The sequence below is a fragment of the Triturus cristatus genome, chromosome 2_1 (assembly GCF_964204655.1).
Source record: "Triturus cristatus chromosome 2_1, aTriCri1.1, whole genome shotgun sequence".
Lineage (NCBI taxonomy): Eukaryota > Metazoa > Chordata > Amphibia > Caudata > Salamandridae > Triturus > Triturus cristatus.
In genome coordinates this window covers 583,020,150-583,035,283 of record NC_140581.1, presented here as the reverse complement: position 1 = coordinate 583,035,283, position 15,134 = coordinate 583,020,150, and the positions used below count along the sequence as shown (strand labels likewise).

Genomic DNA, 15,134 nt, shown 5'->3' with positions numbered 1-15,134 from the left:
AGAAATATGTAAAATATAAATACAACCTTTACGTCTACATAATACATATATGAAATTAGAATTAAAAGAGAATATACACCAAATAAGGAAACAATAGCAAGGAAAAGACACGTTATGGGAATACAGGGAAGAGGTAGCCAAAAGAGTAGGAAAAAATAGGAAAGGAAGGTGAATATAGAAAGTTTGAAAAGTAGAATAGTGAGGATCGGAGAACATGTGGAAAAGAATGACTGAAAAACATACCTAGGTACAAACATATCAAGGGGGATGGGAACACCAGAAGATGAAGACTACAAGATCGTCACTCAGAAACTAGTATCAGGGAGTTGTGAAGGGAGGCAAAATTAAATGGACCATATGGCATACAAAAACCATGAGAGCTGTAAGAGTAAAAGATGAACATAAAAAGGTTACAATACACACGTTTTCATCCAGCATAACACATAAAAGTAGAGATAAAGACATGTTTTGGAACTTAATAAAGAAAATTTGATCCAGGAATAATTCTGAATATCCTCCCTTGTAGTATTACATCATAGCTTCAGATTGGGTATCTCACTTTACCGCTATATATCACATTGTGGAAGACCAGGGTTTAGTACTTACTTTACACAGAAGCCTGCAGCACGCGCAGCCCTTCCTTATTCTCTTCAAAAAGTCTAACTTGCCATACAACAGAGTACGGGCAGGAAAGCACCTGGCCTAGATGGGGTCCCAGTCGATATAATAAAATGCATGCCTGATCTATGAGGGCCCCTGATCACAAATACTTTTAATAACTGCTTCACTTCCAATGTTCCTCACTCCTGGACCCCTTTTATTATTGTTCCTTTATTTTAAAAGGGGTGATCGTTCATCCCCTAAATGTTACTGATCCATCTCACTTACAGACAGCCTAGTCTCATGGGCCAGCGATAACTAAATGTTTTTACCCTTTCCATTCGGTTTTCGCCCCAGGCTGGGCACAGTAGAGCAATGCTTGAATTTGAACGTGTTAATAAACAAATATACTCACGCTTCCCAATTTATGTAGCCTTTATGGACTTGTCCATCGCTTTTGATTCAGTAAATAGGACGAAGCTGTGGACAAAGTTGGTTGACCTAGGGATGGATCATCCGCTTGTGAATTTTTAAATTCTATTTACACGAAGAGTTAACTGCAAGAGTACGTATGAATGCACACAGCGAATTGTCTCCCGAATTCTCTCTGAAATGGGGGGGGAGGGGCCAAGGCGCATAGTGGCACCCCTGCTTTTTATCTTGTATATATTTTATCTTGTATATATTTTATCCACTTAACCTGATTTTGAACCCAGTAGATACACCAAGGATCACAAGCATGCAGGCGCCTGTGCTACTCTATGCTGATGATGCAGTCCTTTTGGCACAAACTACGAACACCCTAAGATTACTGGTGGACTGCTATGTTCTTTTTATTAGTAACCTTGACCTAGTGACTACCTGCAGTAAGTCACATATTATGGCATGCGGGCCCGGTAAATCCAGGTTAACTAGATTTAATATAAATGGGCAGGCCCTTACTAGTGTTAGAGACTTTTGTTACTTAGGCGTAACTTTTAGTTGTCTATAAACTTGGCATTTTCAGCTAAATGGTGCCTGTCTAAAACTCAGTAGGTCTGCAGGTGCACTGCTCAATTTGACAAGATCTGGTAGCAGAGGTACCATCACACCCATGCTGAAGGTATAAAACTCCCAATGTGTTCCTACAGTAACCCATGGAGCCGGGATTTGGGGCCTACATTAGAGTTCATCTTTGCAGGTGGAGTAAAATCATATTCTCTGTAGAATTCTGCAATTGCCACCATCTACCCCAAGTTATATTATCTACTCAGAGCTCAAACAGGGTTATATTGTAGTCGAGGTAGCCCCACTGTTGCTTTGGGTCAGTATATGGACCAACACGCCGGCATCCCTATGCAGAGACATCATTTTGGACTGTCTCAGCTAGGGGAACGGTGCCACTATTCCCGTGGCTGAGTTACATCAACAAATCATTCCTGGGATTGTCCATCCGGTTCAACGATCCTAGCACAATTAACAGTTCTGCCAAATTAAAGGTTAAAACTGCGTTTTTAGAGCACTGTGAAGAAATCAGAATGAAAGTGGAATAATCTAAATGTATAGTGTTGACTTATTTCAGATTCTTTTCCTCGGTGGAACCTGTTTTATATTTAATCTTAGACCTCTGCAGTTGGGAGACATCACTTTTATTTTATTTTAGAGCAGGAACAATACACTGGCTATTGTGTTTTAAAAATGCATTTAACACATAGGCAAATATTGTACTGCCTTGTCCATGCAACAAGAAATCTGAGCAGTCTCTTTTGCCCTTTACTTTTTTCTGCTGCTTGTACAGATTTTCACTGAAGTACCTTTTAAAGCCCCAACTAATAACGTCAGGGCACCACCGATGTAGAGAAGCTCTTTTTTACCTGCAATCACTGAGCTCCCCTGAAGTATGTTTTGGCATGGCTTCTTTTTTTAAATCCGCTATTAGAACTAAAAAATCTATGGACATGAGCCTTTAACAGGGGTAAAGCAATGAATCAATATATGTCTCATTAAGTATGTTTTTGGTGTTAAAGAATTTTATAAATTGTATTTATTCTATGTTTTCTTTTATGACCTCCTTTAGGTCGGGTTTCATTTGGTCAAATCAGAGAAATGTGTTTTTTTTAACTTTAGAAGTTTCTATCTCTTCTCCTCTGCATTGTGGAAAGTATCTATTGAGAACAGTAGAATTATCATATGTAGTTGTGTTGTCCTTGTGAGTCACTTTAAATAGGCACAAATGAATGAGCCCAAATCTGGCATTCATGGCTCTCAAAGTTGGTCGCAAATCAAGAAATTGCTTCCTAGGATCCACCATCACTTTTGCCATTTTTTGAGTGAACAGATGTTTGTGACCAGACCTGTTATGTTTTTTTCATTTTAACTACAGACATCACTTTCAGAAGATCCGTATATTCCAAAAAAAGAAGAATGGCACATCTAGGTTTTACGGAGACCTTCAAACCCAATCTGTGAGCTCTATGAATATTCACATAAGTGGAAGAAGGCATGTCAAGAACTTTTGGAATGAAAGACTGAAATAAAATAATAGGGTCAGAGTCCTCCATATTTTCTGGTCAACCATAAATGCAACGATTATTCCTACGGTTTTGTTTTTCACCGTCTTCAGTTCGTTTTTTGAATACATAAATCTCTGATTCTCTGTGATCAATTCATGGGACCGCATCCTGGAAGCCATTGCCCCTTTGTTCCGCTTCTAAAACTCATGTTTCCAAAGACAAACATCTATCATCAAGATGTTGCAATGTTTTATTGGTTACTTCCATGAAAGGCATTAAGGTGCAAATTTCTTCTAGAAGTAATTCCGGAGATACTGGATTAGACTTAACTGGAGGATATTTATTAGGTCTTTTGTTAGATCCCAGGCAGGGCCGGACTGGCCGTAGCGGGCACCGGGCAATCCCCCGGTGCGCCGCACGGGTGGGGGCCGGTTTTGCACCCCGGGGGCCGTTTTTGTTACAGGGGGGGGAGGGCTGGCCGAGCACTTTGCCAGGGCCGGTTTTGGTTCCCAGTCAGCCGCTGATCCCAGGAGAGGGTTATTAAGTTTAAATGTTTTTGGTATTACCACAGGCATCTTATCCAAATTTTGAGCAAGGTTGTCATCCGCATTGTGGGATATATTTTCAATGTCTAAGGTTGGAGAAAGAACCTTACCATTCAGTTTCAGTTTCCACGATTTCCACATAAATACAAGAGATTTTTGGCTAAGAGAATCTGTTTAAAAAGATATCTCATGAACATAAAGACTGTGCTGGTGAAAGTCATTCTAAACATGAAGCGAAATAAAATGGTTCTGTAAACATTCCAGCTCTCTGGAAATGAATATGCATCAATGAAAGGCTTTAAATCACGATATATTATTGTCTGAGTAAAAATCATTATATATTGCAAAAGGATGTAATTATAATTGGTTAAAGTCTTTGAAATAATGATAATTGGTGGTTTCTTAGAGACAGTGGCATATCGGGAGAGACGCACTCATCACCTCACAAAATGGCCGGGGCATAATGGTTCTGAAACATAATACTGAAATAATCACTCCCGGTTACTCACCATGTCCTCCAGAGAGTCTCCGAAGCTCTTTAGACCTGTGGAGTGGTTCTGAAGTGGTCCTAAAAGACACAATTCAGTCCCGGTCGATCTAGAGCTCGCTACGATGCTGCCATCTTGTGTAGCGTCGTAATTACACCCTCCAACAACCAGGCTCTAAGATGCTCTTATTGACTTCAACTACTGCTGGCAAAGAACTCACTTACATCAGAGTCTAAGGAATGCACACAACTGGCAAGACTTATGCTTGAAAGTATGAGGGACATCTTCATGGATGGCTAGTATTTGCAACCTTTGTTTATTCATTTTTGGAAGGTTAACAAAACAACAATATGGATAGTAAAGACAATAATAAGATGCAAGATCATTGCATTATACAAAAATGCCATTGATCTTCTCGAAACAGTTCGCATCAGTTTGAATCAAGTGAACTCCATTTAGGGAAGGCAATATAAAACGTATATTATAAGAATAAAGCACTCCTATCTGGGCAATTAGTCCCAGAAATATGTATATTCTCTAACAGTTTTTTGTATTTGTATTTTGCATTTATGAAGCGCGCAGCTACACAACAGGGTGTCCTGGTGCTAGACCTGTGGGGGCTGCCACAGTTGAACAGAAATAAAGAAAGAGCTACAGAGGAAAAAATAAAAAACAAGGTGGTCAAGTAGAGTCACTAAACAGCGTCTTTAAACTCTTGCGGAAGGCCAACAAAGATTGACAGTTTTTGAGGTCAAGCGTAAGGACATTCCAAAGCCTGGGGCCAAGACAAGAAAAGGAGCGACCCTTCATACGGGCCAACCGAAACCTAGAGACTGAAAACAATGAGACTCGAAGAGCCCAACTGTCGAACCGGAACATAGCATGTAAGTAGGCTTTGAATGTAAGAAGAGGCAAGGCCCCATTTGACGCGAAACATGTAACAGAGGGACTTAAACTCAATACGCTTACTTACTTTAACGCCAGTGTAGTTGATGGAGTAGAGGAGATGCTGAAGCATTTTTCGGCAGGCGAAAAAGAAGACGGGCAGCGGCATTCTGGATGACTTGAAGCCGATGTAGAGAGGCCTTATCAATACCCAGGCAAAGGACGTTACTGTAGTCCAACCTGGATGTCACCAGGACCTGCAGAACAGTTCTCTGCTGCCAATCGAATCAACCAAAGGATTTTTTTGATCCATCTGAGAACAGCAAAGCAAGATGAAGCAACCCTGGAGACCTGAGGTTTAAGAGAGAGCTTTTGATCAATAATAAAACCCAGATTCTTAACTTTGGACACAGGAGTAAGTAGGTACAGGGCCCAAGTCATCCGGCCAGTGCTGGATACCCCACAGCTCAGGGTTATTACCCAAAATCAGCACCTCAGTTTTAGAGCCATTAAGCTTCAGAGCATTATTGGTCAACCAGGCAGATACATTCCTCAAACCACACTGCAATAAGGAAGGATCTTGATGCCGAGCAGCAGAAAGGGAGAAGATGATCTGAGTATCATTAGCATAGAAGAGGATAGTCAGACCTGACTTTTCCGCAATGTCAGCCAAGGGGCAAACATATATATTAAAGAATAAAGGGCTCAAAATAGAGCCCTGAGGGACTCCAGAAGTTAGCTGTAACGTGTGCGATCTCACATTGTTAGAAAAAACCTGAAAACCTGAAATGTCAGTAAAAAAGACCTCAACTATTTCAGAGCCGAGCCCATAATCCCACAGGCTTCAAGGCGTTCTAACAGAATGTAGTGAGACACCGTATCAAACGCAGCACTCAAATCCAACAGGATGAGTGCAGAAGTTCCCCTGAATCAAGTTGTAGTCTAAGATGCTCAGTAACCCCAAGGAGAGTAGACTCAGTGCTATGACCGTGTCTGAATCCAGACCGAGATGGATGAAGCAGATTAGAGGTTATAACAAAGGAGGAAAGTACGGTATTAATATGGCGTTCAAAAATTTTAGAGAACACAGAAAGAAGAGAAATAAGACGAAAGTTGGACCTACAAAGCGGTCAAGACCTTCCTTTTTTAATAAAGGAAGGACAAGAACACGCTTTCCCACCTTCGATAACAAAGTCGAGAGTCACAGAGAGGACTGGGTCATCCAGGAAGATAACTAGGATGTGGAACTAGAGATAGGAGAGGAGGGAAGATGAGGGAGATGGAGGGGTGATACGGACCCCAATTAAAACATAAGCAAGAACAGTCCGTCAGATATGATAGTGTTAGTATCTCTACTATTTCAACTACTAGCGTCATTGCAGCAGTGCAGCATGCTTATACAGGAATGGGCTCCCATACACATCTATGGGGAGGCTAAATCAGAAAATAGCATGATGTAGGCAACTGCAGAATCCATGGGACCATATCCCAAAGCCTCCGTAACAAGAGGAGTCTATGAGGGAGTCAAGCGAGAGGGTTAGGGGAATACAGGAAATGATGCAGTGTCTCATCTCGTATCCAGACATCAAGACCGTGGAGCATAATAGCGGAGATGTGTCCTCCTGTCTCACATCAAGACCTCTACCCCATTTGCTAGCAGTAAGCTGACTTTGCTTCCTGGCAAGACGATTGGAAGTACTTCAGATACATAAGTATGGGGACATCTGTCACATCAGGAAAGGACTGGTGAGCAGCAAAAGGCGAATAGTATCATAGACAAAGGAAGAAAGGAAGGCGTCCTGGACCCTTTCATATGTTTCCAACTTATCAATGAGTTTTTAGGTAGTGTGTTTATGCAGCACCACACTTCAATTCCGCGAGCCACTCCTGACCTGTAGGAGTTGTGGATTTCATACTTTGGCCACTTCGGCAATATTAACCATGTAATTTACAAGTGCTAGGTGAGGCGGAGAAATGACTGCGAAAGAACTGTAACTACGGAGACCGCTCATACTGCCACCCATTAGGGCTGCAAGAAAATAATAGAAGTTGCATCTAGTATCACAGCAATCCGGCACTAATCATTAGGCAGCCCATGAGCCTAATACAACTTCCGGGGGTGAGGTGGGCCAATACCAGTTGTTGAGCACCTTAACATAAAGTAACTTCAGTCTGAAATTCCTAAGGACCTGGTCGTGACCTAGGAGTGTCACTCAATCTTCAGGCGAATATCCTTTACCCAGAGGCACCTGGCACTGCAGTGTGGTGGTGTTGAGAGAAGGACCAGAGTGCAAGGTCTTAATTAGAAAATCATAGAGTCCTGAGGCAATTCACCTGAACTGGCTCCAAAGCTGCAGTTATTATTTGAACGGAGAGGTGGGAAGTTCCACCAGCATAGGACCCAGGGCACTCCTAGACAGTGAGCTAATTCTCTAAACTCCCAGTGATCAATGGCCAGTAGTCCAAATTTGTCACTCATCGAAAGAAAGGATTTCAAAACACCACCATGGAACATCTGGTCAATGTGTTGAATCCCTTTGATATAGCAAGCTGCTTATTTGCTGTACACACAGCATGTATAATGTTGGTACACTGTTATGTAGGGGGACATGCCAATGAGCTTGTGTGCAGTGCGCCACAACATAAAAGTCATGGAGAGGATAGGGTTCAGCCTAATAGAACGATGTGTAAGAGGTAGGTAAGCCGGTAAAGGGCAGTTCATGAGTTGTTGTGTAATCTCAACCCACATGAGCATGTCCCCTGTCTCAATAAAGATTGTCTCCTGAACGACAGCCACCGGCAGTGTACTGGCAAGCAGAGTTTCTAGTTTACTAAGAGAGCCATCGCTGACCCTTCTCTCCACCCCTATGCATCCTGGCACATATTCTGATGCAACGCTTGTGAGACGGGAATTAGGAGCAAATAAAGAAATTGAAGTGCAAAATTGACTTAAAAAATAAAGCAAAATCTTCTATTTTCAAACTGATCCGTAGCCTTGAACTGCGGAATTTGCTTTTAAACATCTGGTGGATGAGGTGAAGAAACGTTTTTAGACATGTATAATTTTAGTAACTAAATAATGATTTCTTATACTAGGTTTAATGTAGGTACTGAAATAATATGCTTTTAGTTTAACCACATTTATTATGATATGCAGAAGTGCATTTATGTATGTAGTTTAGTTGTGCCACATTTTCATGAATTCGCCATATTAGTTAATATGGATGCTGTTTTATTGCTGCTCATTTAATTCCTGCCCTTTCCCCTCCCGTCTCATTCCCTAGCAATCTTTTCTCTCCCCACAAGCTCGGCGGAGCAAGAGACAAGCTGATATCATAGTGTACTTTTTCAATATGCATGTGTTATGAATGAACTTTCTAGTGTTTAACAGTTGTAACAACTCTAGGTTCTTCCACTGTACTGTTTCTAGGCTTACAACTATTCTGCTGTTGTATGGCCTATTGTTTAATAATGCATTTTAGTTGAACTTCCTATGATGATGCATTGCTGATGCTGCTTGATTCTTTCTTAGGAAATGGGATAGTACTAATGTGTAATGTTATGTGGATTTCTCTGATTTGTCAAATTAAATGTTACATGGGTTTTTAAAAAAAACATTTTTATTGATATTTTCAATAAGTACAAAACAATACAATCAATAAACCAAGCCCGTCACATCCTTTAAGTATTCATGGTGTTGTCAGATGTCATGCAATAATATACATACTTAACATTTTGTCATGTCAGTCTTACAATGAAATGTACACACATTTAAACATCCACTTGGGTTCCGGGGGCTATTCACAGCAATATAGTCTCACACAGATGCTAGAACATAGAACCCTCAGTGAGCTGCCACAGAGTCGTATAGTCATATACATGCCCATGCATTTGTTTTCGTTCTCCGCCAGGATCTTAGCAATAGCGGTCTGACACTTAGTTTACATTCTCCATGTACCGTCTCTATCTACCCCAGGAACTACACACCTAAGGTGTTCTTGGCTACAGCCGCCTCTTGTTGTGTCTGAGCCCACTGCATGAACGGCTCCCAGATGTCGCGAGGACGGGAAGTCGGCGGCATTAGTTCCCAGAACGTGTTCGATTGTGTGTGGCCATAAGCTACATCAGCCAACCAGCCGAAGGTACCCTTCTTCTGCCCCAATACACCGCCACTTGTCTTTTAGCGAAAAGGAAACGCAAAGCGTGCAATTTTCCGCGATTTGGGTGGAGTATCCTTAACATATCCCAGTATATCCAGCTAGGGGATGGAGTATCCGATCGCCCAACAATCTGATTTACCAAGTTAAAAATCTTAAACCAATAGCTTTTGATCATCGGGCAGGACCACGCTATGTGTAAAAAAGAGGCAGGGGAGTACCCGCATCTCCAACACCCATCTTCCTCCCTAAGCCCCATCCTATACAGACTAATGGGTGTCCTATAAAGCCTGTGCAAGTATTTAAAATGTATCCACCTTAACCTATAGTTTGGAGAGAGCTCCGTAAGTTGCCCGCAACAAAAGTTCCACTGTTCTTCAGTCAGCGGAGATTGAAGGTCCTCGTTCCAATATTGGAGGGATTTAGGTCTGACTACTGGCGCTGTGTTCTGCATTTGCCTATATATTCGGGTGACCAGTCTACGCGGGGACGGGGAGCCCACCAAGCTCTCCAAGGCAGGGAAAATCGGGGGGGGCCGACGGGAAGTCCTTGCTAAGTGCGTGGCATGCCATTCGCAGTCTGTGATACAAAAACAATTCAGAGAAGGGTACAGTCTGTCCTTCATCTGCCACCGGAGGGGACATAAACTTGTTGTCGGGAAACAGATCAGCAAATGTATGAAGGTGCAGTTTCTGCTCTAGGGGTTTGCCAATGCCGTCCTCAATACATGGCAACAGCGGGTTTTGTGCCAGTGAAAGCGAGGGGGCATATAGCATCGGGACTCCCGCCCTTTTGCGCAATTCCTCCCATACCCAACGCAGTGTTCCAGCAGAATCTACATCCCCTCTGGGGCGTTGCGCTTTTACACAAATGGCCACTTTTAGTAGAACTGGCGCTACAGCATCTTGCTCTACCGCTACATGGGGTTGGAAGGGAGTTGGGTGGACCCAGAAGTGCAAAAATTGGGCCTGAGCGCAAAGCGCATAGAGACGGATGTCTGGGGCGCCCAAGCCACCCTGCTTTAAAGGTAGTGTCAGCATATCCCAGGAGGCTCTTGCCTGTCCACCCGCCCACGCCAACCAGATGCGATCTTAGAGTGGTGAAAAAGTGCAATGTGAGTGGAACGGTATGTTTGCAAATAAATACAGAAATGTGGGCAATATTTGACCATTTTAGCCACAGCGATCCTCCCCGTGAGTGACAAGGGTAGTCTTGCCCATATCTTTACCTTCTCTTCCAACCACATAACAGCTCCCCCGTAGTTTATGTTCCAAATTTCTGGAAGATCCCGGTTTAGCCATATCCCTAGATACTTGACCGCATCCGCCTCCCACTTCAGGGGATATTCAGAAGATACCTGCGGGGTATTGTCCGTCAGGGGGAAAACTACCGATTTGGACCAGTTTACAGAAATCCCAGCCAGACCCCCAAATCGAATAAATTCACGCAGCACTGGGTCCAGATTTTCTTTCGGGTTTATAAGGTAGAGGGTCACATCGTCTGCGTACAATGATACGAGAAGGCTCCTGGAGCTGAATCCTATACCCCACGCCGTATGATGTTGCCCGACTCTAGCAGCCAAAGGCTCCATTGCTATTGCAAACAGTAGCGGGGAAAGGGGGCATCCCCGCCTCGTACCTCGTGGAATGGGGAAAGGGTGTGAGACCAAGCCGTTCACCCTGACCCTGGCGCTGGGCATGGTATACAACAGGCAAATCTTTTTAATGAAAAGCGGGCTAAAGCCCATCCGACCCAATATGGCAAATAAATATGGCCACTCGAGAGTGTCAAAGGCCTTAGTGGCATCTAAAAACACCACTGCAGCCTGAACATCCGGGTGCAGATAATGCAAAGTGGAAAAAATCGTGTGTATGTTGTGTGAAGTCGATCTCCCTGGAATAAATCCCGATTGATCAGGGAGCGCAATCAAAGGTAGTATCGGCTGCACCCGGTTAGCAATTAACTTGGCCAGAATTAGGAGAGAGGCCTGTATGAGTCCATCTCCTCTGCCGGTTTATCTGGTTTTAACAATGTGATGATTAGAGCTTCTCGCATGGTTGCAGCCAGTATTCCCTCTCCCAAAGCCTCCTCATATATGGCTAGCAGTCTAGGGGCCAGCTGCTCGACGTACGCCTTATAAAAGGCTGTGGTTAGGCTGTCTGGGCCAGGAGCCTTGTCGAGTGGCAAGCACCTTATGACTTGTGCCACATCTTCCAAACTTATCGGGAGATCATATATTCCCTATGGGTGTTATTAAACCAGACCAGCGCAATCGAATCCAAAAATGATTCTATCCCCTCCGGGCATGCTTCCTGAGTGGCTGTATAAAGGTTGGAATAAAAATCGGAGAAGGCATTCAGGATTTCTCCCTGACCTCTAATCGTGGTGTCAGATGCTGTGTGTAGTTCATGGATATATGTCATGGATCTTGGTGGTCTTAGCCTGCCTGCCAACGTTCGACCCGGCCTCTCCTCCTCCCCGTACCTCTTGGCCTCTGCATATTTTCCCAAGAATTTCACCTCACGTTGCGCTTGTTCAGCGTAGTCTAATAGCTTAGTTTTCAGCAGACCAGTTATGTCTTGGTCGCCTGTTTCGTAGAACTTATGTTCGAGTTCTTTTATACTAGTCTCCAGGGATGCGAGCGTGCCTCTTATAGCCTTCAGCACTCCTGCCTAGCGGGCTATACATTGGCCTCTGATTACAACTTTAAATGCCTCCTATAGGGAGGTCTCGGTGTCCACCGACCCTGTATTTAGCTCAAAATAATCAGTAATATCCTTCCTAATCTCTTCTTTGAAAGCATCATCAAGTAGGGCATGCAGTGGGAAGCGCCACGAGAAGGCCCGTCAGGGCAGATTCGGAATCAGTAATTTCAGCAGGCAGGGAGCATGGTCGGATAGAGAGCGGGGCATGTGTTCCACATCCGTAGTCCACATAGCCACATCTCGTGTTACCAACCAATAATCCAAGCGGGACCATGCACTGTGGTGATCCGAAATACAGGTACCTTCCCTCAGTGATTCATGCCTACCCCGCCATATATCAATCAGTCCTCCGTCAGCCATTATCGCCTCCAGGGCAGTGCTAGCCATTGGATGTAATGTTCGAGCAGCTCCCCTCCTGTCAAGTGTATCATCAAGAACATCGTTGAAGTCACCCCCCCAGATAATCGTATTACAACCGGTTGCCCTAATCTTCACCCAGACCTTGTGAAAGAATTCAGGGGAGTCGACATTTGAACCATATATAGCCACAATGACCACGGATATGCCACATAAGAGCCCCTGAACCAAGACATAGCGTCCCTCCGAGTCTCCCTGCACCGACCCCTCCCTTCAGTCTAGTCCTCGTTTGACCAGTACAGCTACCCCGCGGGCATAGTTTGAGTATATAGCAGAGTAACCATGACCCCATCTATTATGACAAAGTCGTTGGGACGGCGTGGTGTTCAAGTATGTTTCCTGCAGCAGGCAGATATCAACGTTGTGACGGGCTAAATAAGCATGAACCAACCTGGACTTCCTACCATCGTTAAGCCCCCGAACATTCCAAGTTAAACAATTCAATGTATTATCAGACCTGTGTGCATCGCGCTTTGGTTCAGGTTCTTGGAACAATAAAACCGACATGGCGCATACCCTCCGAAAATGCCATCAGACATACACCCATTTGCATTTATACTGGCATTTAACAATAAAACAAACCCTCCCCTCCTCCCACCACCCACTCCAATCTCCCAATCAGGTTGTAGATTACCCATCCCAAACATTAAGAACCAATTCTAATCAAGAAAGGGAGCTTTCCCATGAGGGCGTAACTATGCCGGCGACTACCCTGTATTGGACAGGGCGGCCAGAAAATCTGCGGGTGAATCAACTCGCCCAGAACCACATTTGTTTGAAACAGTTAAAGTCAGCGTGGGAGGAAACCTTGAAATTCAAATGCACAAATAAAGCAACAATTCTCTGGCTCCCATCTGAACAGCGTAACAGGGTCAATATACATTCGATACGATACCCATTTCAGTCATTGTCACTTAGCTGGCCTCCTGCTGCCCCTGCGGCTTGCTGATGTCCCTTGGTTTTCTTTCCTCCAATATGCTTAACGAATTTCAATGCCGACTTGGCATCCGTAAAAAAGTGGGCAGTTCCGTCGAACGATACTTTGAGTTTAGCTGGATACAGTAGAGAATATGGGATCTGCGCCTATAGAAGGACACGTTTGGCCGGGAGGAATTCTCGTCTCGCCGCCTGCACCGCTGGGGTAAAGTCTGGGTAGAACAAGATATTGTTTCCTTTATGCGTAATTTTGCCATTTTCTCTAGCCAGCCGCAGGATGAGGTCCCTGTCTTGATAATTCAGAAGTTTTGCAATGATAGGCCTGGGCGTCGCACCAACAGGGGGTTTCTGTCCCAGCGATCTATGTATTCTCTCCACCACAAACACCGTAGAGAGGTGTGGGTCAAAGAGCTCATGTAGCAGATCTGCGATATAGGTCTCCATTTTGGATATGGCTGTCGTCTCCGGAATACCCGTAACGCGGAGGTTGTTGCGTCTTGACCTGGCCTCCAAATCGTCGTTTTTAGCTCTGATAACCCCGAGTAGCTTGTCCATGTGTAACAGCTGTTCCTTAGTTTCTACCTGGAATTCATGGAACTCAGTATGACGATTTTCCAGCGTGTCCAGACGAGTCTCGTGCGTTGACACCTGCGACTTAACAGAGTCTAATTGCGACGTCAGGGTATCCAGTTTAGTGTCAATGTTGCAGAGACTAGACCGCATCTCCAGCATAAGTGTCCTCAGATCGTCTCCCTGATCTTCCGCATTGGGATCTCGTTGGCCCTCCGGATGTGTCTTTGGCTCAGAGTCTGCGTGTTGTGTTGAACGCAAATGTTACATGGGTTAATGGCATGCTAAAACTGTGTTTTGGGTAATTATATATGCAAAAATTGGGTACAAGAACCCCTTGATACTGGAGGTGAGCCAGATTTTTTAAAAATTATTTCTGATGACTTTCTGGTTCTGGTAGAGACTCTATCTTTTATTTAGAGGATTATTATTGACGATGTTCCTAATAGCTAGTTATATTGTCTGTTTCTATTCTGATTTTGCTGTTCATTTGAGACTTTAAAATAAATATGATTTTGACTATTTATTCTGTGTTCGAGCCTCCATGGCCTGTATTGCATTGCTCTGTACTGCTTTAAGTATAGGATTTTGTAATAAAAGCCTTTAACTTTTTCCCTAGTCTAGAATTCCGTTATTGAGTGGTCCAAGTTATTATTCACTACTCTGCTAAACTAATATTGGGTTCATCTGATCTAGCAAGTGATCTGAATTTTGGGGAGTCTTACGTTTTGGGGTTCTGCTTACACAGGGGGATGCCTGACTCAACATCAGGATAACTTTGTACATTGTTTCTTATTTTGTAGAGGGGCAATTGAGACATATCACAACCGGGGAGCCGTTTGTTTTTAACTTCCGGGAAGACTTGCACAGGTGGAATCAAAAACGCTATGAAGCCCTCGGAGAGGTACGGATTTCTTATTTTGATACTTTTGTAACTGAGGAGATGTTGACGAAGAAGTACTCCATGTTGTTTCAAAATTGTACATCTCTTTATTGTGCAGTTTGGGAATTCGTTCCTCATTTAACAGAATCAATAAAACGTCCTCATTCGCCTGCCCTTTTTCATTGAATACATTAAGTCGTTGGGTAATATGAAATGTACAGCATCGAAGAGAATATTTTAATCTCCGCATGTTTTTGTTCATCTATTTTCAGCTCGCTTGCTATGCTGTTGTTTTAGCTGTTACACACTTGTCTAATTTTTAAAAATCGGCTTATAAAATTTGAATAGAAACCCAGGAATAGAACACCAGATGCTTTTAACATACACCGCATTGGCAAAGCTAATAACTAACTGGCCATCTTGAAAGTCTATTTCATAATTTCAAGGTATTCACTA

General features: G+C 43.5%; 1 protein-coding gene across 2 annotated transcripts in view; it reads left to right on the top strand.

Moving 5' to 3' along the window:
• The window catches only part of ARB2A (ARB2 cotranscriptional regulator A), a 1,780,167-nt gene that overhangs the window by 234,519 nt on the left and 1,530,514 nt on the right, over positions 1–15,134 (top strand). For both annotated transcript variants that reach the window (XM_085632474.1, XM_085632472.1), the window contains exon 5: positions 14,599–14,699. In XM_085632474.1, coding sequence (XP_085488600.1) covers positions 14,599–14,699 — 101 coding nt within the window. The remainder of the gene's footprint in view (positions 1–14,598; positions 14,700–15,134) is intronic.